At 44.0% G+C, this 23849-nt stretch overlaps 1 protein-coding gene and 1 long non-coding RNA gene across 5 annotated transcripts in view; one reads left to right on the forward strand and one right to left on the reverse strand.

Annotated features, from left to right (window-relative positions):
- The first annotated feature begins 339 nt into the window (after positions 1 to 339).
- Positions 340 to 23849, forward strand: part of ARHGEF6 (Rac/Cdc42 guanine nucleotide exchange factor 6) — a 117941-nt gene continuing 94431 nt past the window's right edge. For 2 of the 4 annotated variants that reach the window (XM_060137455.1, XM_060137458.1), the window contains exons 1-2: positions 491 to 670; positions 2017 to 2100. In XM_060137455.1, coding sequence (XP_059993438.1) covers positions 506 to 670; positions 2017 to 2100 — 249 coding nt within the window. In that variant the 5' untranslated portion in view covers positions 491 to 505. Of the gene's footprint in view, positions 671 to 2016; positions 2101 to 12292; positions 12473 to 23849 lie in introns of those variants that run through there. The other 2 variants (XM_060137456.1, XM_060137459.1) reach the window with 2 other exon arrangements.
- Positions 749 to 11587, reverse strand: LOC132513279 (uncharacterized). Its single transcript, XR_009538428.1, has 3 exons — positions 11294 to 11587; positions 2321 to 2411; positions 749 to 804 (listed from the first exon to the last, which is right to left on the reverse strand). It is a non-coding gene; the product is annotated as an uncharacterized LOC132513279 (long non-coding RNA).

Consider the following 23849-nt stretch of genomic DNA (forward strand, 5'->3'; position numbering starts at 1 on the left):
GAGTATCTCATTTCTAAGGTCCCCTGAAGTGCTGGCTCACCTCTGTTTTCCCAGAGCACTCGCTTCCTTCTCTCTCCTCCCTCCCCGGCAGCCTCCTCACTTCCTTCCTTTACAGCTCCTTGCACCCGTTGTTGCACCCGTTGTTTTTTTTTTTTTTTTTTTTGTGTGTGTGTGTGTGTGTGTGTGTGTATGTATCTCTTCTTCTTCTTTTTTAATCCCAATGAATTTGTTTTGCAGATTTTGAAAAAGAAACCCAGTGTTATCCAGGACTCTTTTTCCCCCCATTCATTCTATTTCCACATCTTTGAGTGTGAGCTCTGTGGTTTTCAAATCCCATAATTGGAGTGGCTTCCACCGTTGTCTAAGAAAAGTTCTTTTAGAGCTTTGCGCTGCAAGCACGAGAAGAGAACTCATAAAAAGGAAGACAACAGCAGATGCAATCGCGGATGTGGCTTAGTCCTTGCAGCTGCCCCAGAGAGCTGTTTGGAGTGTACAGTCCTCAGTAATGAATCCAGAAGAACGCATCGTGACATGGCTTATATCTTTGGGAGTATTAGATTCCCCCAAAAAGACCATCTGTGATCCGGAGGAGTTCTTGAAGTCCTCGCTGAAAAATGGGGTAGTGCTATGCAAACTGATCAACAGACTTAGGCCTGGCTCTATAGAAAAGGTAAGGGAAATTTGCAGTATCTTTGGGGTTGCTTACCACAAGAGAGCAGCAATAATGTCACTCTGGAGATTTTCGATTGCCTGGGTCACGGGACGCTCCTACTTTAATCTCTTTCTAAGACTTCGACTTTCTTTCTGTTTTTGTAGTTGGAAAAAGTCGGAAAATGAAATGTTATCCTTTAGTAATTGGCCACCGAAGATTAGTACAGTAAAAACCTGTTACACCACTGGTGCGAGGGACAAGGAGAACACCCATGTCACGAGCTTGCTCTGTCATAGAGATGCATGTTACACCTCCCTGTGTACTGAGGACATGTTTTGAACTTGGGGTGCATGTGAGTCTGAGGAAAAATGGGATGATTTATAAGAGATACAGATGGTGTTTATTGACAGTATGACTAAATTCAGTGTAGATTTTCTTCACAAAGAAATAAAATATCCATTGAAAGAAAGAAAGGCTATTTAGCAACCAGGAGAAATAATCCAAAATGTTACAACACATTCTGTTAAAACAATAGAAACCAAATATATGTTTCAAATGCAACGTGTGTTCAAAGTGAAACTAACCTTACTCTCTTTTAAAAATCCAAAATTGTGAATGTTGGAAACCCATGGTCACGAGGATGTGATTTAAAAAGTGGGCACTGGGACTTCCCTGGTGGTCCAGAGGTTAAGACTCCACACTCCCAATGCAGGGGGCCTGGGTTCAATCCCTGGTCGGGGAACTAGATCCCACATGCTGTAACTAAAGATTCCTCATGCCGCAGCTAAGACCTGACGCGGCCAAAAACAAAAAACAAAAAAAAAGTGGGCACTTTAAGTAAGTTTAAAGGTGGAGCCCTACTATTATTTTCTTAAGGTCAGCAGGGAATGTGATGCTGAGTACAATTCTTTTGCTTATAATTTCTCAAACTTGAAAAACAGTGATAAAATGGTGGGAAAATGTTGAGAAATGTGATCAAATGTGGAGAACAGTGAAGGGGAAAATATACTTTTTAATAAATTATCATGAGGAGGAGCGAGGGTGGTAATAGGTTGAAAGCAGGAACCAGGATCAGAAAACTTTCAGGGTCTCTCTAATTTGCTATTACTACACTTTGGCAGAAAGCATGAGAAAGTTTGTAAGTAGAGACGGCTTGGGACTAAGGGTTTCGTGACATTTGAAACAAGACCGACCGTTTAGATTTTTGCATCACTTCCTTCAGTGGTTAATTTCTCTTCCTGGATTGACAGCAATGTTGGCCCCGCCTTAAAAAGCCTACCTTATCTACTTATCAGTGAGCGATGCAATGATGTGACCCACATGTGATGACAGTCTCCAAGTGACATTTGACTCTGTTTCCCTAGTACTGTCTGGAGCCCCAAACTGAAGCTGACTGCACCAACAACATCAATGACTTCCTGAAAGGATGTGCAGCCCTTCAAGTGGAGGTAAGCCCACCCAGGTTGCCTTCCTCGTGGTCATCGTTTTTCACTCTGCTAATGAAGATGGTGTTGTAGTAAAAGTACTTGGTTTATTTTCACTGTGAAACAGAGGAAGCATTTTATGGAAACCATGGTTAAGATTAGTGGTCCCCAGTCGTGGCTTGCTAGTTTGTCTTTCTAGAAACCAATTCCAAAACAAAACAAAATAAAAATTCAAAATATGTACCTTCTGGACTTCCCTGGTGGTCCAGTTGTTGAGACTCTGCGCTTCCCCTGCAGGGTGAAAGGGTTCGATCCTTGGTCAGGGAACTAATATCCTGCATGCCACCAAAAAAAAAAAAAAAAAAGAAAAGAAAAAGAGAGCAAAATATCCTACTATCCTACTGTATAGCACAGAGGACTATATTCCATATCCTGTGATAAACCATAATGGAAAAGAATATAAAAAAGAATGTATGGATATGTATAACTGAATCACTTTGCTGTACAGCAGAAATTAACACAACATTGTAAAGCAACTATACTTCAATTAAAAACAAAACAAAAAACAAAACCAAAATATGGTACCTTTAAAAAATAGCACCCAAGCCCTGAAAGCAGGCTTCCGGTGCCAGAGCTTGTATGGTGTAAGTGGAGCCCAAAGCAGGCCACTGGCTGCTGCAGACGGTTACTGTAATCCCCCTGAGTTGGGAAGAGTGGAAAACTTATTGTCACTTTTTCCCACTAACACTTTAGAACAGAGGCCTTGAAAGAACCTGGCCCTGAGGTAGAAATTGTAAATTAAATTACGTTGCATTCTTCTATGTTATGTGGATCCTTACAGTAAGTATAGGGGGTGTTGCTGAAAAGGAGGTGATACTTTCACCTGTGTGTCAAATTATTTAATGTCTCTGTGCCTCAGTGTTTCTATCTGTAAAATGGACACAATAATAGCTACCTTGTGGGGCTGTGGTAAGGATCAAATGAGATACTGCATAATAATTTAGAGCTAAGACCTCCAACCTCCAAAGATCTATGAAGTAATGTATGTAGAATGCTCAGCACAGGATCAAGGACATAAGAAGTGTAGATGTGCCTTAGTAGTATTACTTGTGGAGAAGTATTAGTAGTGGTTTGAGCCTGGATTCGGACATTAGACTGCTCAGGTTCAAATCTCAGTTTTCTCCCACTAGTAGGTTTATGACGTTGGGCATATTACTTTACTATGCCTCTCTGCCTCAGTCTCCCCACCTGTAAAATGGGAAGAATAGCAGCTCCTGTCTCATAGGATTGGTGTGAGATTTCAATGAATCTGTGTCCCGGAAGAGTGCGTGTTACATAGTAAGTCTTCTCCAAGTGTTAGCTATTAGTAGTAGTAGTACAAGTACCTTTGCCCCAGATAAATTTTGCTTCCTTCAGAATTTTCCCTAAAGTTAGCCATAGCATCAAGCTATGCTTGTCTCTGAATATTTTATTCCAGATTTCCCTATTGCCAAATTTTAGCACTCTGTGTGTGTGTGTGTTTGTGCATGGGCACATGAGTGTGTATGGCTTTTGAGGTAGGTGTAACCTACTCTATATCCCTTATGGAATCATGTCTGCTATGAGCAGATCATGGTATTTTCTTTTTTATTTGATAAATAAAAACATGGTGAGGTTGCCAGTGATTTATGAATTCTGAAGCTGTCAGAAGGTATACCGAGCTTATTTGTGGTTCTAAGAATACTAGATGATACAGAAACACCTCCTGGGGGACTTCCCAGGTGGCGCAGTGGTTAAGAATCCGCCTGCAAATGCAGGGGACACGGGTTCGAGCCCTGGTCCAGGAAGATCCCACATGCCGTGGAGAAACTAAGCCCGTGCTCCACAACTACTGAGCCTGCGCTCTAGAGCCCGCGAGCGACAACTACTGAGCCCGTGAGCCGCAACTACTGAAGCCCGTGCGCCTAGAGCCCATGCTCCGCAACAAGAGAAGCCACTGCAATGAGAAGCCCGCGCACTGCAATGAAGAGTAGCCCCCGCTCTCTGCAACTAGAGAAAGCCCGTGCGTAGCAACGAAGACCCAACACAGTCAAAAATAAATAAATAAATTAATTAAAAAAAAAGAAAAAAAGGAACACCTCCTGGGTCTGGCATTGTTGGAGAATGAGTCATTTCACATAAGTGAATTTTTCTGATAACTAATGCTTACTCCATTAATTTTTAGCCACTTTGGATACAAATCTTTCTAAAAAAGTATAACATAATTTTCATTTCTTACATGAAAGGCACCAGGCATATTTTGATTTCTTTTTGATAATTCAGGCTGGCCTGAGCATCAGATGAATATTGTAAGGAGGCAATATCTGGCATCATGTTTAAGCACGTACCTTCTCTAGTTTGACAGACTTGGGTCAGAGTCTTGACTCTGACTGTGTGACTCTGGGAAAAGTTACTTGGCCTCTCTCTGCTCCAGTTTCCTCATCTGTGTAATGGAGACATTAGTAATATCTACTGCATAGGATTGTTTTAAAGATCAAATGAAATAATGCACTTAGAACACACTTCATATGTCACTGCACATAAGACACGCATAATAGCTGCTCACACTCTTATTACTAGGTAGTTTTGTACACAAAATTATGCCTGTAAAAAAAAAAAAGCAAAATTATGTCTGTAAGGGGTGTATAGCAGCCATACCAAGGCACTCCTAGAACCCCGAGGGAAGCCTAATAAAATCAGCACATAAGGAATGAGACTGAAAGCAAAGCCGGGGTGTACTCAAGCAGCCAAGAATACTGACCATCCAGTCTCAAGCTCCCAAGTAGCTAGGGAGACAGACATCAACATAAATATTTGCAAACTTAAAAAAACTAATTATTTAAAAATTGAATATATTTGACATACAACATGGTGTAAATTTAAGGTGTACAATGTGTTACTTTGATAGATTTATATATTGTAATATAACTGCCGTTGTAGCTCACATCACCTAAGTATAGTACAATATTGTTCTCTGTGTTCACTACAGCGGGCATTAGAGCACTACGGCATATTTGCTACTCCTTGCAAGTTGGTACCCTTAAACAACGTCACTTTTCATACCCTACCCCCACCCCTTGGTAACCACCATTTGACTCTCTGTTTTTTTATGTTTGACTTTTTTAGATTCCACATATAAGTGAGACCATACAGTATTTTTCTTTCTCTGACTTATCTCACTTAGCATAATGTGCTCCAGTTCCATCCCTATTGTCGCAAATGGCAGAATGTCCTCCTTTCTCATGGCTGAATAACAGTCCATTGTGTGTATATGCCACAGCTTTTTTTATCCATTCACCCACTGATGGGTATTTAGATTGTTTCCGTATCTTGTCACTTTAGAGTATCTCTCAGACAGTGCCTAGTATAGGGCGTGCTGAATACTTTTTTGTTGACGCTATAAAACTGTTAATGTATGAAAAGCAAGAAGAGCAGGGCTTGATTATTGCCAAGAACACACTATTATTTATATAAAAAAGAGTGGCAGCTTGAAATGGTCAATTTGGAAATGTAGAAAAATGAAGCTGGAGATGCAGCAGAACACTGACAATTTGAGTGTTGGTTGTGGGGCACAGTGACCACATGAAAGAGCTGTTGCCTTCTGACCCTCTGGGTGGCCAGTTGGCCTCTGCAAGTGACCTCCATCTTTGTGTTCTCATATGGCTACAGTGTCCTAGGGTCTCTAGGGGATCACACAGCTAGCAACTGGTCAGGGAAGTCTGCTGAGACACCTGGGAGACAAAGGTATCTCTGAAGCACCTCCCAGACTTTGATAGTTTCTCTTTTTTTTCTAATATTTCCCCTTTTTCTTTTTTTAATTTAATTTAATTTTTAAAAATTATTTTTTATTGAATGAAAAATACTTTAAATTCTATAGTGCTTTACAAATTTCAAAAGTTTCACACACATGATTTCATATAATCCCATAATAACCCCTTTTTTTCCCCTCTACCCCTATATTGCCCCTCCCACCTTCCCTCTCCCGACAGGTAACCACTAGCTTGTTCTCTATATCTGTGAGTCTGCTTTTTTTTTGGTTTTATTCACTAGTTTGTTGTATTTTTTAGATTCCACATATAAGTGATATAATACAGTATTTGTCTTTCTCTGTCTGACTTATTTCACTTAGCATAATGCCAAGTCCATCCATGTTGCTGCATATGGTAAAATTTTCTTCTTTTTATGGCTGAGTGGTATTCCATTGTGTGTGTGTGTGTGTGTGTGTGTGTGTGTGTATCACATATTCTTTATCCATTCATCTGTTGATGGACACTTAGGTTGCTTCCATACCTTGGCAATTGTAAACAATGCTGCTATGAACATTGGGGTGCATGTATCTTTTCGAATTCGTGTTTTTGCTTTTTTTGGTTATATACCCAGGAGTGGAATTGCTGGGTCACATGGTAGTTCTATTTTTAGAGAAACCTCCATACTGTTTTCTACATTTCTACAAACCTACAAACCTAATATACAAACCTACAAACCTAACATATACCTAATATACAAACCTACAAACCTAATCTACAAACCTAATATATAATGTTTTCTACATTTTCTACATTTCTACAAAACTCTATTTTTGAGAAACCTCCATACTGTTTTCCACAGTGACTGCACCAATTTATTTACTTGTTTGTTTATTTATTTATTTATTTTAAATGTATTAATTGGCTGCATTGGGTCTTTCTTGCTGCACATGGGCTTTACTTGCGGTGAGCGGGGGCTACTCTTTGTTGCGGTGCGCGGGTTTCTCATTGCGGTGGCTACTGTTGTTGCGGAGCGTGGGCTCTAGGGCACGTGGACTTCATTAGTTGTGGCACGCAGGCTCAGTAGTTGTGGTGCACGGGCTTAGTTACTCCGCAGCATGTGGGATCTTCCCAGACCAGGGCTCGAACCCATGTCCCCTGCATTGGCAGGTGGATTCTTAACCATTGCACCATCAGGGAAGCCCTGCACCAATTTATATTCCCACCAACAGTGTAGGAAGGTTCCCTTTTCTCCACAACCTCCCCAACATTTGTTATCTGTGTTCTTTTTCGTGATAGCCATTCTGACAGGTGTGAGGTGATATCTCATTGTGGGTTTTTTTGGTTTTTTTTTTTGCGGTACGCGGGCCTCTCACTGTTGTGGCCTCTCCCGCTGCGGAGCACAGGCTCCGGATGCGCAGGCTCAGCGGCCATGGCTCACAGGCCCAGCCGCTCCGCAGCATGTGGGATCTTCCCGGACCGGGGCATGAACCCGTGTCCCCTGCATCGGCAGGTGGACTCTCAACCACTGCGCCACCAGGGAAGCCCCTCATTGTGGTTTTGATTTGCATTTCCCTGATGATTAGCATGATGTTGAGCATTGTTTCATGTGCCTGTTGGCCATCTGCATTTCCTCTTTGGAAAAATGTCTATTCAGGTCTTCTGCCTAGTTTTTAATTTGGTTGTCTGTTTTTTCGATGTTGAGTTGTATGAGCTGTTTATATATGTTGGATATTAACTCCTTATTGGTCATATCATTTGCAAATATTTTCTCCCATTCAGGAGGTTGTCTTTTCATTTTGTCAATGGTTTCCTTTGCTGTACAAAAGCTTTTAAGTTTGATTAGGTCCCATTTGTTTATTTTTGTTTTTATTTCCTTTGCTTTAGCAGAAGGATCCAGAAAAATATTGCTATGATTTATGTCCAAGAGTGTTATGCCTATGTTTTCCTCTAGGAGTGTTATAGTATCCAACCTTTAATCCATTTTGAGTTTATTTTTGTGTATGGTGTTAGAGAATGTGCTAATTTCATTCTTTTACAAGTAGCTGTCCAGTTTTCCCAGCACCACTTATTGAAGAGACTGTCTTTTCTCCATTGTATATTCTTGCCGCCTTTGTCATTGATTAATTGACCATAAGTGTGTGGGTTTTTTTCTGGGCTCTCTATTCTGTTACATTGATCAATGTGTCTGTTTTTGTGCTAGTACCATACTCTTTTGATTACTGTAGCTTTGTAGTATAGTCTGAAGTCAGGGAGCATAATTCCTCCAGCTCTGTTCTTCTTTCTCAAGATTTTTTTTGGCTATTTGGGGTCTTTTGTGTTTCCACACAAATTTTAAAATTATTTGTTCTAGTCCTGTAAAAAATGCCATTGGTATTTTGATGACAGTATCTTTTGAAACACGAAGTTTTAAAATTTTGATGAAGTCAAATTTATCTTTTTTTCTTTCGTTGCTTGTGTTTTGGGTATCATAGCTAAGAAAACCATTGCCTGGTGCAAGGTCATGAAGATTTCCTCCTACATTTTCGTCTAAGAGTGTTCAAGTTTTGCTCTTACATTTAGTTATTTGATCCATTTTGAGTTAGTTTTTGCGTATGGTGTGAGATAGGTGTCCAAATTCATTCTTTTACATGTGGATATCCAGTTGTCTTAACACCATTTGTTGAAAAGACTATTCTTTCCCCCACTGAATTGCTTAATGTAGCTGTGTAGTAAGTTTTCAAATCAGAAAGCATGAGCCCTCCAACGTTGTTCTTCATTTTCAAAATAATTTTGGCTATTCTGGATCCCTTGTGTGCCCGTATAGATTTTAGGATAAGTCTGTCCATTTCTGCAAAAAAGCCAGCTGGAATTTTAATAAGGATTGTGTTCAGTCTGTATATTACTTTGGGGAATATTGCCATCTGAACAATATTAAGTCTTCTGATCCATAAACACAGGATGTCTTTCCATTGATTTAGGTCTTTAAAATTTCATTCAACAATGTTTTGTAATTTTCAGTGTACACACCTTATATCTCCTTGGTCCAATTTATTCCAAAGTATTTTATTCCTTTTGATACTACTACAAATATAATTTTTTTCTTAATTTCATATTTGGGTTGTTCATTGCAAGTGCATAGAAATACAGTTGATTTTTGTATATTGATCTTGTGTCCTTCAACTTTAACTTGTTCATTAGTTCTAATAGTTTATTGGATTCCGTGTGATTTTCTTGTACAAAATCATGTCATCTGTGCACAGAGATACTTTTGCTTCTTCCTTTCCAATCTGGATGCCTTTTATTTCATTTTCTTGACTAATATGCCTGGCTGAAACCTTCTATACAGTGTTGAATGGAAGCGATGAGAGTGGACAGCCTAGTCTTGTTTTTTTTTTTTTTTTTTGCAGTACGCGGGCCTCTCACTGTTGCGGCCTCTCCCGTTGCGGAGCACAGGCTCGGGACGCGCAGGCCCAGCGGCCATGGCTCACGGGCCCAGCTGCTCCGCGGCATGTGGGATCCTCCCGGACCGGGGCACGAGCCCGTGTCCCCTGCATTGGCAGGCGGACTCTCAAACACTGCGCCACCAGGGAAGCCCCGCCTAGTCTTGTTTTTGATCTTAGGGGGAAGCTTTCAATTTTTCACCATTAAGCATCACGATAGTTGTGGGTTTTCAATGCTCTTTATCAGGTTGAAGGTGTTCCCTTCTATTCCTAGGTTTTGAGTGTTTTTATCACGAAAGGGTGCCAGATTTTGTCAAATGCTTTTTCTGCATCTGTTAAGATGACCACTGATTTTGTCCTTTATTGTACTGCTATGTTGTGTTACACTGATTAATTTTCATCTGTTAAATCAATCTTGCATTCCTGGGATAAATACCAGTGGATCATGTTGTATGTGCACATAGAGGTTTGTGCACATCTGTCATTATTCTTGTTGCATCTTTCTTCATAGAAATGGAATTACTGTGTGAAAATTTGATACTCTCAAATTCCTCTACAAAAATGCTGAAGTTATACTCTTACCAATAGGGTAGAAAGTGCCTTCTTCATGTCCCTGGTGGCCCTGGATATTATTTATCTTCAATGTTTGCTAAAACGTTGGGTGAAAATGGTATTTCATTTATTGCTATAATTTGACTTCCATGATTCCTAGTGAGTTTGGATATCTCTCATGCCTTTATAGTTCATTTGTATTTCCTTTTCTGCAAAACAAATACATCTTTCTTATTTATTTATTTACAGAATGGAGGGGGCAGGGAGGACACTCAGGCCTCAAGAGAAAATCTTCCAGAACATATGGAAGAATCCTCATGTCTAGGTAGTGTGTCGCTAATGTGACCAGGAAGCCCCTTGACAGCACTGTCCTAGCAATGCTAGTTTTGTCTTTGTTCTGCGCTTGAACTTGGCGGGAATCAGGGACAGATACAGTTCTTGCGATCATTTGAGAGTGGCCAGGGTGCTACCTCTCTGATTGCATGGTCCTGGCTACAGCCCCAGGAAGGACTGGTGTGTCTCAGCTCTAGTCCTCTGGTTTTCCTTTCAGCCAGCCTTTCTCCCTGCCTCATCCCCAACAGGTACTTCTGCTTTGTCACCTGCCACCCTTATGACCCGCATATTGCCAGGGATACCCTACCCTCTCCTATTCTGCTCCTGGGCCAACGCTACTTTGTAAAAAAGATGTTCTGTTCATGAAGGATATCATTGAATGTACATGAGGCTCAGTTAGTGCTTCTGTCTCTCTTTCTCCTTCCTTCTCTCTGTCTCTCTCATCAGCTGGTATCAGTATGGCTTTTTCTTTGCCCCCTCCTGTCTCCGTCTCACTGCCTCCGTCTCACTGCCTCCTGTCTGCCTTGTCACTGGAACAGCAGGGGCGCCCTCCCCAAAGTGGGGCCTGTGGGATGGACGATCTGCCTTTTCCCAGGGGCTGCTCTCCTCATGAGTCAAGGCGAAATCTCCGGTAAGAGAGCTCCGGCTCTAGGAGAGCAAAGCCTTCCTGGAGCCAAGTGCCTGGACTGAGGCAGAAGGCCAGGCAACAAAGCAGTAGCTGCAGTGGGTAGCAGCAGACCTTCCTTCAGACCCTGAACCTGCCACCTTCTTTCGGAGAAGTCACAGTCCCCTTCCCTCGGCCTCGGTTGACTCATCTGTAAAATGAAGAGACTGGAGTAGTGATTGGTAATGTCTCACTGTTGGACACTGTTTTTAACTGGCCCATTTCCATCAGTCTCCGCTGGGGAAAGCCGTGTATATTTAGCCGCTCAGTTTGAGCTAGTGGGAAGACTAAAGAGGATTTTGTAAGTTGTTGGTCTTTTTTTTTTCTTTCTGTTGAGCCAATCTGACACTCCTACTGGAATTGCCGTGAGTTACATCAAATGACACCCATGACTCTGGCCATCCTAATCTACCGACTGCATTGTATTTCTGTAAAAACTGGACTTCAAGTAAGGTCGGAAATATTTCCCATCTATCACGAACCTTTTCATTCTCCATCAAAGAGACGATCTGATGTGGGGCCTGTTATCCGAGAGTCCGGGAAGGGCAGCCAGGACAGCTGGGGGAAAGGAGGGATGTGGAGGGCCGCTGGAGAGCGCTTCCTTGCTGGGGTGTCTCAGCGGCTCACCAAAGAGCTTGGGGGGTCCGAACTGCGTCGGGGGCTGGAGGAGGAAGCGGGCCACCAGGCAGGGCTGCTCTGTGAGGCCGGGATTCCCACCCGAGGCTCTGGCAGAGGCCCGCTACAGGCCAGGCGGCGGCAGCCCGGGGCTCGGGGCCGAACTGGGCGGCAGCAGCATGCGCAGTGGGGCCGCCGCTGCTCCGCGGTTTCTGCTGCTGCCACAGCTACCCGGGCGGCGGCGGCGGCGGCGGCGGCGGCGGCGGCGGCGGCGGCGGCGGCGGCGGCGGCGGCGGCGGCGGCGGCGGCGGCGGCGGCGGCGGCGGCGGCGGCGGCGGCGGCGGCGGCTCTACCCTGCGCCGCTGTCACTTCCAGTTCCTACTTCGGCGATCCAGGTCCGGGTCACTGCTTCCACGCCGCTGGCCCGGTCCCTCCAGGCCGCTTTCCCTCCCGAGCTCTGGGCGCCGGGCTGGAGGGGGCCAGCGAGGTACTGAGAGCAGGGTCCGGAGCGGCCGCGAAGGCGGCTTCCCAGGGCAGCCGCTGCCCGTCCGCCGCTGCCCCTCGCGCCCTCGACCGGCTCGCCGCCAGCGCACCCAGCGGGGCGCGTCTCCCGCACCCAGCTTTCCGCCCTCCCAGCGGCCCCGCCGCTCTGGAAACAAGAACTTGAGTGAAGAATCTGGCTTCCCTTTATATTAAAAAAAAGGGTGGCATTAAAAAAAAATCCCCGGACTGGAGAGGTTGCGGGCGCTGCACGGAGTTTGGAGACGGGCGCCCCCTCCTCGCCCGCGTCCAGGAGCAAAGTTGCAGCCGCCCCTCCCCGCCCCGGAGAGCCGAGCCCAGCTCTCCAGTTTCGCCCTGGTGGCGGCCGCGCTCGGGGCAGGGTCCCAGCTCCGGCCGGGTGGAACTGTTCCCGCAGCCTTGGCACGGGCTCGGCCGCCCGCTCGCCGGCCCCGTGACTCGGGAGGGCGAGCGGCTTCCCGGAGGCGGCGGCGGCGCGGCTGGACCGAGCGAGCAACCGGAGGAGCAGTGGGCAGCGGCCGAGCCAGGTGACCTGCCCCGGGGCGAGGGCGTCAGGGGAAGGGAAGCGCGCGAGGGCCTGGGGTGGGGGCGAAGGACCCCGGTTGGAGAGGAGCCGCCTTTCCTCCCCGGGCCGTGGCCGCGGGGTCCGTCCTCCGCCAGGGCCTCGCGGGGCTCTGAGCTCCGGGGTGCGGGGAGCGGGGGCGGGGGCCGCGGGCGGAGAGCTGGGAAGCGCCAAACTTAGGGGCGAGTTGTCCGCCTCTGGCCGCGAGCTTTGCATCAGACCGGATTCCTTCTTTCCCCCGGAACCAGGGCGGTAGTCAACAGTACTATTTTTTTGATACTAACTTGACCTCCCCCCACCCCTCAACCCCCGGCATCTGTACATTTGGGGGTATTTTCGGTGTTGAGTACACAGGTCTGTCGCAGGAATGGTCTGTGGATGGGGAAAGTCCTGTATCTCCAAGGTGTTCAACGTGCCTGTGGTTAATTTCGAGTTTTCATTTTCCAGTCATTTAGGAACCCAACAGGTATGTGAGCGATTTCGTTTCTTAGCTCTAGAGTGGAGAGCCCTTAAGTTTATCTCTGTCTCTTCGAGAATCTTATATATTTACATTTGGTTTGATATTGTTTTTGGATCTAGGGGTGACTCACATGATTTTTTTTTCTTTTCTTAATGCGTAGTGGGAGTAAAAATAGAGTCCTAAGGGAATATATTTTTCTATGCAACTATGTATGTTTTTGTCAAGAAAAGCTTCACATAAACCAAAAACCATTACAGAATAGGAGACAACTTTTAAGGCAAGATTCTAAGGTCCAAACTGCTTTTCTAACTTATATTTGCCTGGGAACCCCACAATTTGTCCTTGAACTTCCTGTCTTAATTTTTGACATTGACCATGGTAAGAGGAGCTCGGATGACATCATTTGCTCGAGCCACAGTTCCGGTGTTCCGTGACTGAGAGCGCCTGTCTCCAAAACGTAAGGCCTGGGCTTGCCCTTGTACTTCAGCTGAGGCATTTCCAAGGATTTCTCTTAAGCAAAGTATTATGCTACATGCCAGGCAGTGCTGCAGTCTCTTCTTACATAAGCGAGCTTCAGGCTGGTGGAGTCTCTGCGTACACTTGGAGCAGTTAATATCAGAGAGTTCTCAGTCTTGGGGAGGGAGGGTGGTGGTTGGTGATTGGAGTTTGGAAAAAAGTAAATTTCCAGTCTTGCCTTTCTTTGCTGCTTCAGTTTTTGGAAAGCTTTCTATTTATCTTATCTGAAACTCACTGTGCCCTTGTAAAGGCTGTAGGAGAGATGGCATTACTTTCATTGGCCAGAGAAACAGAAAAGTTTAGTGAAGCAAAGTCATACAGCTGACGGGTGGTATCATCAAAACTCTCACCTGAATCTCCTGCTCTCAGCCCAGGATTCTGTTTTGTTTGTTTGTTTTTACGAAAACATGACATTTTATACAAAAGTGTTTCATTTGGCACATTTCATGGATGGTATGTCTTCCAAGCTATTAATTTTTTCTATTCTTTTTGCCAACTCACATGGCTAGTGCTGTTCTTAGGAGTGAGGACAGGGACAAAGCTTTCCAAAGGAGAGTCTGTGGTTTGTATTTACCTACAGTCTGCCGCCCCTCCGTTCACCTTCCGGGGTAGCAGGTGCTGAACAGAGTGAGCGACCAGGGCCCAGAAATGTCCGACATTCGTTTGACATCACTAGCCCAAGTATAATATTACTTCAGTCTTTACAAAGAAACTCATTCAGGAGGAGAAATTGGAGAGCGTGAGTTTTGTTCGTTAACAGCAATCTGCTCATCACTGGAACTTAGACACGAAGGAGGAAAAGGAGTTGAGTACCTACCATTTCTCAAGCACCTACTATGTTCTAGGTACTGTGCTAGGTGCTTTAAGTATATTATTTTATTTAATCCTCACAACACTCCTGGGAGGGAGGGGATATTGTTCCCATTATACTGAGGTTTGGGCATGATCCAGACAAATGCCACACACTGCCAGTGCAAAATGGAGCCAGAATGTAATTGTTGATGTACCTTACTTCAGAACTTGTTCCCTTTGCTACGTGCCAGGCTATCCCCCCAGAGGAGCTATTGATCCATACAGGAACGCCTAAACTTGGTTTGCACACGTGGCTGCACATTAGAGCCACCTGGGGTGTTTTTTAAAAATACAAATGTTGGGATCTCCCCACACTGAGCTTTTGGGTTAATTGGTCTGCAGTGAGACCCAGGCCTTGGTATTTCTTGTTCTTTTTTTTAATGTTTAAACGAATTTTCTATTGCCATATAGCATGAATTCAGGAAACTGCACAAATCCTAAGTAGAGTTTGATGAATCCTTACAAACTGAACACATCTGTACAGTCAGCACACCGATTAAGAAACACACCATCATCAGCATTCAAAAGCCACCTGCCTTGTGCCCCTTCCCAGTCACTACCCCTCACCAGTGGGCACCACTGCCCTGACTTCTAAGACAATAGATTACTTTTTTGTCTGTCTTGTACTTTATATGGGTGGAATCATATAGTATGTATCTGTTTGTATAAGATTTCTCTCACTCAGGGTAATATTTGTATGAGTTCCCCATGTCATTCTTTCTTTTTTATTGCTAGTAGTATTCCACCATGTGGATGTCCCCTATTTTGTTTATCCATTCACCTGTTGATGGACATCTGGGTTGTTTCCAGTTTGGAGTTGCTATGAACAATGCTACTATGAATATCCCTGCGCATGTCTTCTGGTGCACATTTCTGCTGGCTTTATGCATAGGAATGGAACTGCTGGGCCATAGGGTGTGTATATGTTTGGCTTGAGTAAGTGCTGCCCCAAAGTTTTCTGAAGTTATTATTTGGTTTTGAAAGCTCCCCAGGTGATTCTAATGCACAGCCAGAGTCGACAACTATTTCCCTGGTTTATCTAGAGTTCAGCCATCTAGCAACCTCTAGTGACTGCCCCCAAGCTGAGAACCTCCTCAGCATCGGATTGTCTAGGAAATCTCTGCTGGATTGGGCAGTTAGCATCCATTTTCCCATAATCCCTTGTGCCCAGCTACCTTTTCGCTACCTGCCCACTCTCACCATGGTAATCTGTGGACACATTTCCGTCTCTACTAGCCTTGGAGCTTCTCAAAGGCAGGAACCAGAACTTGATCATATAACGCCAGCAATCAGTACAGAACGTGGCACATAGCACGTGCTCAGTTAATGTTTATTAAATAAATGATTGCTAGAATGACTGAATGGTCGGGGAAGCTCCGGGCTGCAAAAGAGATGCCCCATCTTTGTCCTTAGACTTGTGCACTTTTATTCCTAGGAGACTGCCTCAGACCCTCACTCAGAGCCTAATTACTTTTATTTATTGAAGCCTGTTGGAATTATGGGTAATCTGGTTGCTCATCCCCAAACTGGTTAGAAATAGCAAATTAGATTAAATGAGATAAGGTATGTGGAAGCACTTTGTAAACTGGAAAACAGCATTTAAATAGAAAGTTGTGATAAAGGGAGAAGAGAAGTTGCTCTAGATTAGACTTGCTGGCGATGGCAGAAAGAGTCTATATCTATGTGTAACATGGAAGCAATGAAATCAGCAGGAGACAAAAACTATAAAAAGCAGACTGCCAAACATAACCATCAGGGCCTTTTTGGTGTGGGATCAGGCAACCCAACACATGCTGTGTGGTCTAGTGGCCAGAATTTGTAACTTTCTCTGCCTTGGTCTGGGTCTGATTCCCAGTCAGGGAACCTTTGTTCTTGAGAAGTAGTATAGTAGTACAGTGGCTAAGAGCTTGAGTCTTGGACTTGAACTAACCTGAGGTAGTCACTTATTAGGTATATGTAATATATATATAAAATATATATATTTTAAACTTTTGGCCGTGCCATGTGGCTTGTGGGATCTTAGCTCCCCGACCAGGGATAGAACCAGGGCCCTTGGCAGTGAAAGCACGGAGTCCTAACCACTGGACCGCCAGGGAATTCCCACATTGAGAATTTAGACAGGGATGAAACTTAAACCAGGAACAAAATATCCACCCATTTTGTTTCTTAGGTCTGTGCTTTATTTGGCAAAGATCGCTTGTTTTTGGAAAAACGTTTCTGGAAAATAAAGTCAAAGGTTAAAATCCCTACATATTTTCTAATTCTTAACATCCCTCTTCTGAAGACAAAATAAAGTTGACAGTTTCTGGGAATTTTAGATGAAGAGTGGTGGCGGGCTTGACCTCTCTTGTCATGGCGAACAGCAGAAATGTTCATCCTGTCAACATTATTAACCTCTTTCACTCACTAATTGAAGTGTTTTTTTTCTTTTTCCAGACTTGAAATTCTCAGTGCCTCACTTCATAGAAAATAATTTGAATTTAGATTAGAGGGTGTTGAAATGTATTTAAAATTATTTGTAGGTCATATTTACTGTGTTTACATATTTTATTTGGAAGACTGCATAAAGGCAGTTTAAATTTCAGTGATGTTATAGCCCAGTGATATCCATGGGACACAGACTGGAACCTGTGACTCTAATTTCTGACAATATATGTGTAATCTTAAGAGTTTCATGAACTGGTTATAAGAGATCCTATTAAGTCTCCAGCTTAATGTCTTGCTGTAGTTCTCAGTGCTTAGTGTGGCCAATTTTTAAGTGCTGAGAAGAATTTGTATATGGTTGCCTTTATGACAACTCAGGATTAGAAATATGTTTGGGGATCCAGTTCTAAAGAGGAACTGGAGAAGACAAAGCAACAGAATTCTTCCGAGACTATGAATTATTCAGTTGTTAACCACAGTAACTTCTTTAGCTACCATTTTGTGTGCTAATAATAGAAACGGTTTGGACGGATTCCTCTTGGACTTGAAAAATCAGGAAAGCCTTTCACTCTTTTCTAGTCTATGCATAAACTAGGAGAATGTGTAAAAAGGATATTTTCAGTTTCTCTTGTTTACCTGGATGAAATAGTTGGTGTGTCTTTTAAAACAAATGCATTTGTTTTGTAATTACGATAGCTTGAAATTTAAAAATCCACCCCAGAGCAAGATGCTTCCTGATTTAGTTGAATTAAACAATTCAACAAATGGTTTCTTGTTTTTGGTTATGACTGACAAAAACTTTCCCCCTTGCTCCCAGGAAATAAGTAATAAACCTGTTGATTTGGGCATAGTCGAGGGGAGAAAATAAAAATCAATCGCCTCGGGCTTCCTTGGTGGCGCAGTGGTTGAGAGTCCGCCTGCCAATGCAGGGGATGAGGGTTCGTGCTCCGGTCCTGGAAGATCCCACATGCCGCGGAGCGGCTGGGCCCGTGAGCCATGGCCGCTGAGCCTGCGATCCGGAGGCTGTGCTCTGCAACGGGAGAGGCCACAACAGAGAGAGGCCTGCGTACCGCAAAAAAAAAAAAAAAAAAAAAATCAGTTGCCTCTGTACAAAAACAAAACAAAAAGAAACAAAACCCCCCCCATGGTATGTAATACTTAAAAGGGAAAAATATAGTTTCTGAATTGGATTGAATGTATGCTGATAATACCAAAAGGAAGGCATTTTATTGCAAAATTTGATCAATTGAATCTTCCTGATGGGAGGTGTCAAAGTTATCTTGTTTTAAATCTAACTCAACTCTAATTTGTTTTTTTAAATTAAATTTATTTATTAATTTATTTATTTTTGGCTGCGTTGGTTCTTCGTTGCTGTGCGCGGGCTTTCTCTAGTTGCGGCGAGCGGGGGCTACTCTTCGTTGCGGTGCGCGGGCTTCTCATTGCGGTGGCTTCTCTCACTGCAGAGCATGGGCTCTAGGCACACGGGCTTCAGTATTGCAGCACGTGGGCTCAGCAGTTGTGGCTCACAGGCTCCAGATCGCAGGCTCAGTAGTCGTGGCACACACACGGGCTTAGTTGGTCCGCGGCATGTGGGATCTTCCCGGACTAGGGATCGAACCTGTGTCCCCTGCACTGGCAGGCAGATTCTTAGCCATTGCACCACCAGGGAAACCCCTTTAATTTGGTTTTAATGTTGATTCTAATCCAGGCTGTTTCTGGGGGCAACAGAGCACAATACAGCCCTTTATTCAAACCACACAATCTTGGCCACTCTCCCCTACTCCAGCCCCATTCTAATTTGGTCATACGTTATCACTGAGGCGACCCCCCAGGATCAATCTGAGAGATGAAGACATTGCCAGCACAACATAAGGTATGCAGAGCCATTGGTGATGACCTTGGGGTTAGTACCAAAAGGAAGTACAAGGTCTGGCCTTTGAATTGCAAATGAAGAAGAGTGAGCGCACTTGCCTATTGCTTAGGGCCTTTGCTTACCTACGTTTTTAGAGGAAGTGTATGTCCACTCAGTCCAGAAGCTGCTCCATATCTGCATTGCCACTTCCTCTGTTGTCATCTGGAAGATGGACTTACAACACCAGACATCTGTCTAATTAGCTCCCCGCTTTGTCATACCCTGGCAAACTGGACCCTTCCACACAGAGGGGTGTGTGGGTTCAGAGATGCGGATCACCCCAGATGACATAATAGTCACGTGTCATTTTTATTGACTTCTTGGCAGAAGATTTACCTTCCTAACTTAGTTCTGCTTAGAGAAAGAGAGTAAAATCCCAGCTTTATACTTTCTTGGGGACTTGAATATTATTACAGAGATCAGACATGTCAATTGAGGGATTGAATAGGGCAATAGGGAAGAGAAGGAATTAAATTAAGGTGGGAGGAAATGCAGCAGTTTGCAAAGCAGTGAGTGAAAGTGTTATAAGGACTTGTCTCACCCTAGACAATAACATACAGGTTTCCTTATGCTTTGGAAACACATGGCTATTACTTTAAGAGGCATCTCGAAGGGGTCAAGCTCTTAACAGCTTTTATGAAGAGCCCGGCCTGTGAAGCAGGTCTCAACACTGAGGAACATTCTGTCTTGTAATTTGTCTGTTCTTCATGGCTAGGTTTCCAGCAAACTGGGGCTACTTACCAATAATTTCTGAGAAATGTATGCAAACCAAGAGAATGTGGTATTTTACTAACAAAAGAAATTTAGCCACTTCTTTAGAGAAATGTGTGTTGTGATAGTGTAAATCAGCATTTTTACTGTAAAATGACCAGTTTGCATTATTTGACGATATGCTGGTATTTGGGGATGGATTGGGGAAAATCCTGATTGGGGATTAAAAAAATCATCTTCAAGCAAAGAGAACAGAATGAAAAACAACGTTTGACAGTTGGTATACTTGTGGGTGATTTTATTTGCTAGATTTTATATAGCATCCTTTTTATTTCTTATCTTAAAACAAATTTATGTATAGTGCCTGGCACATACCAGGTGTTCAGTAAATATTTGTTGAATGGGTAATGAATTTTTAAAAATTTATTTTAGATAGATTGCATATCTAACAGTCTATACGTACATTATCAACAGCTGACTTTATTCATAGAAATGACTCTTTAGTGGATGAAAATAAGGCTAAAAAGAAGGCTGGGTCCTTCCTAATACAGTATTACTCACTTTCTTTATGTCAAGCTGGAGCACCTGTTTCATGTTTTTAAAAGTTAAAAAAAAAAAGAAAGGTATGAGAGATTAGGTGCCACAATGTCATTTGGAAGACCTTCTCTGCCTTTCTAATGCTCAGGTCACTTCTTATTCCTTATGTTACCCAAACTCTCTCGATTTCACTGGGCTGTCCACGTGTGAGATTTGCACATCCAGGACTCCGTAACTTTGATTCTTCCAAATGATCCCAGGTAGTAACTTCACTTCCTTTGGGTGAGGTAAATGCTTTGCCAGCTTTCTTTGCTTCTCTCAATCATATTCTTCAAAAAGAAGCATCTATCTTCCCAAGTGATGGAAAATATATGAGGCCTGATTTATCAAGTTCTACCAGGAAAAAATTACCTTCTCCTGTCTTTCCTTCTGGGGAAGGTATGACCAAAGGACAGGTGTTTCTGGTGGAAGAAATAGCTGCTTAAGTTTTTGGTTGAAAGGAAAGAGGAATAGTCAGCAAGTGCTTGTGCACTGTCTACATGGTGAGTACTGAGAATTGTGGAAAAAGGCAGCATGTGTATGGGAAATAGTGGAGTTTTGCAGCATGTAGAAGTGGATGGCTAGGTAGCCAAGCTTCCAGAATCTAGAGCATAATACAGAATTGCGAGAAAGAGAAGCCCTTTGTGTACTGAGGTGTAGTGTTGGGGGAAGACCCCATGGAAGAGAGTGATGGAGGATGGGCTCTTAAGGACTGCTAGGATTCAGACGGTTGAGGGAACTTTTTCATAAGGAGAAGTGTGCATAGCAGAGAGAGGCACGGTGAAGGAAGCAAAGGATTCTGGGGCATACAAAGAGGTGATGATGAGAAACGATGGGCTTGCTAGTTGTGGGACCAGCTTGAGAAGGACTTTGAATGCTGGCTCGAAGAGCGTGGACTTGACCTTGTAGGCAGTTATAGGCTGGGTTACCTTAGGCTGAGAGACGTGGATTTTAACTGAAAGCACCATTCCTGATGGCTTGGCTATCTGAGCTCCCGAGCACCCACCTTCCTGTGTTTGGATGGTTTCCTAGGCACAGATCCTGTTTGGGGTCAGGTGGAGGAAAATTAATTAGTTAATTAATTAATTAGTTAATTAATTGGTTGATTGATGTCTGTTAGGCATTGATGGACATCTCTGAAAAGGGCAGACTTGAAAAAGTGACTCACATAGAGACGTAAGCAAAGTGCGCCAAAAGTCTTTGCCGAATGAATGGTTGAAGGTGATCTTGAAAGAAAGAAAGTGGAGAAACTTTGGTACAACATCCTTCCCACCCGGATTAGCTGGTGGAAGAGGGGCTTCAGGTGTGTGATTTGTAGTCTTGCCAATTGCCTATCACCTCTTCTTACTTCTCGTGGGTTACTTTGCCGTGTTTTGCCACATCCCATGTGCCCTGCTGGGACTCAGAGCCTCTTTTAGAGCAAGGGATGAACAGGTGAATGTGGCTCTTAGTGGCTGTCATTTAAGCTATTTTACAGTAAACAGTTAAAAAGAAAAAGATAGCCCAGCCCAGCCAAACAGTAACATCTCCCAGTTCTTTCCAGTGTCCCTTCTCTATAGTGCTCACATCATGGTGCTTTGGGAGGAGATTTAAAGGAACCTGTACTACCTGGGACACGCCAGTAATCGCATTGGCAGACGAGTTAATGAAATCCACCACCATGGAGTTTGAAGCATCTTTGGTCATGTCATGGTCACAGGGCTTCAGTTTGCAGATGAGCACAGGTGTATATTATTTTAGATAACAGATGTTTCCTGAAAAGTCACATGGAAATGGATTTTTTTTCTTCCTTAATGATATTTCTTTTTGCCTTTACTGTAATTTCGGCAATGCCTTTTCCTCAATTATAATTAATCACCAATTGGCGAGAGCTTCTAAACTTTCATTAACTCATCAAACATTTATCGAGCACCTACTATGTGACAGGCACTCTTCTAGACGTTGAGGATCCAGCCGTGAAAAAGGTTGGAAAGAACTGGCTTCGTGGGGCTTACATTCTAGATGGAATTTATATTTAAGTTTCTCTGACAGTCCATTCCGTCAAGCCACCAATGAATGACTATTTATCGAGTGTCTCATGTGTTGAATGCTGGACCAGGGCTGGGGGACCCTTTGCACTGCAAACAGTTGGCTTTCCAATGGGAAAGCCAGGGCTAATCTTAACCCTCACAGAATAAATACAGAATATTACAGCGGTAGGTGACTGAGAGTGCACGTGTGCAGCATCTACCCAGACTGCAAGGCTGTAGCTGTTCAGAAGAAAGAGAGGTGAGGGTGTAGCTGTTCAGAAGAAAGAGAGGTGAAGTCCTCAGTGGAGGACTTTCAGGAAGGCAGCGGATGAGACCGCTGGAGGAGGGGCTCCTGTGCTCATTGCCCTCCTCCCTCCCTCAGCTTTGGGTAGGGCTCATTTAACACCAGTCTCTCCTGTGCATGGAAGTTGTCCCGAAGCAGCTGCTCTGCTAGGTTCTCGGGCTCCAACCCTAAATCGCAGGAGGCTCCTAGGAAAACAGGGGCTGTAGGAACCCTATCTTCACAGGAGAGTCTCCTCCTTAACCGCCTGGACGGTTAAACAGTCAGGAACTGTCGGCTGTTACACGTTCTGAGCTTATTTTCATGGTCTTCACACGTGTCGCTGGATTCATCACGGGGAGTTCCAAAATAAATAGTACTCGGAGTGTCTAGGGTATTTTTTTCTTTTTAATTCCTCCTTTTTAAATTCCTCCTTTACGTGAAAGGACAAGGAAGAAATATAAGGATGAAGACGTTGATCTGGGACCCCATGTTCAGGCATTCTTCAGTATAAAAATGGATTATTTTCCAAATATTTGTTTTTAAGTTATTGTTAGGAACACAGAACACATTTTCCCATAGAAACAAGGTGCTACGTGGTGATTCTGTTCTCTGGCTGGCCCACAGCGGCTAGTTTAATAACTAATGTGGCTGAACTGTGGATGTCATAGAGACTAAGTGGCGCAGGTGACACTATGTCCCCGGGAAAATGTGTTCCTCATTCCAATTTTCACAACTAAGAAGTAAGTCCCCTTCTCCGACGTGGTGGTGGCTTGAGGCTTGGGAAGGACACCCCCAGCTCTGGCGCACAGATGCTCCAGCAGCTGGGGCATCACCCATCCGCCCGCATCCCTCAAAACTGGCAGCCAGTGTGGCTCTAGTGACAGAGGCACAGGAGGAAGGTCAGGGGGAGGGCCACAGCGGCCAGCGGGCTGAGAGGCAGCTGGTTCTAAGCCTCTGGCTTCCCACCCTTGGCTTGGCAAACGCTATTGACAAGAGAGATTTCATCTTTCCCTTTCCTTCGTGCCTACTCTCTTTTCGGTGAGATTATCCAAAGCCAGTTGTTCTTTCTCTTTTTAATCCTGGAGCCGTCCCCACCAAGATGCCTGTATCATTCCTCATTCATTCGCCACTTTCCTCAACACTTGCTACTCAACTGAGGATAAATCTCTGTTGTGGAGAAAGCGGTTTTTGCCCTAGGTGAGTACTAACAAGGAAGAATGGCGATCATAAGGTGGGATACGTTGATGTCAGTGATGCTGAGGAAGCCATCCCGGAGTGGATTTGGGGACTTCTCGATGAGGTGTGAGCAGTGACAATTACGCTCAGGTCTTTGCTCCTATTACAGGAGCTCTGGGGAGCTTGACTTCCTAGCTGTGGATGAGATGAGGTCCAAGTCATCTAGAAGCCCGTATTAGTTATCTAAAGTGACTCTATATAAATCCACAGAGACAAAAGGACATAGATGGTCAAAGCTGTCCACAATTGCAGTTCGAGTCCCACGAGGCAGTGGTGGCAAGTTAAAGCCCGAATTTATATATAGGCCATTTAAAAAATGACATTTTGAGAGACATACCATGTTCTTGGATTGGAAGAATCAAC

This window comes from Lagenorhynchus albirostris, chromosome X (assembly GCF_949774975.1).
Source record: "Lagenorhynchus albirostris chromosome X, mLagAlb1.1, whole genome shotgun sequence".
In the NCBI taxonomy this organism is placed as follows: domain Eukaryota; kingdom Metazoa; phylum Chordata; class Mammalia; order Artiodactyla; family Delphinidae; genus Lagenorhynchus; species Lagenorhynchus albirostris.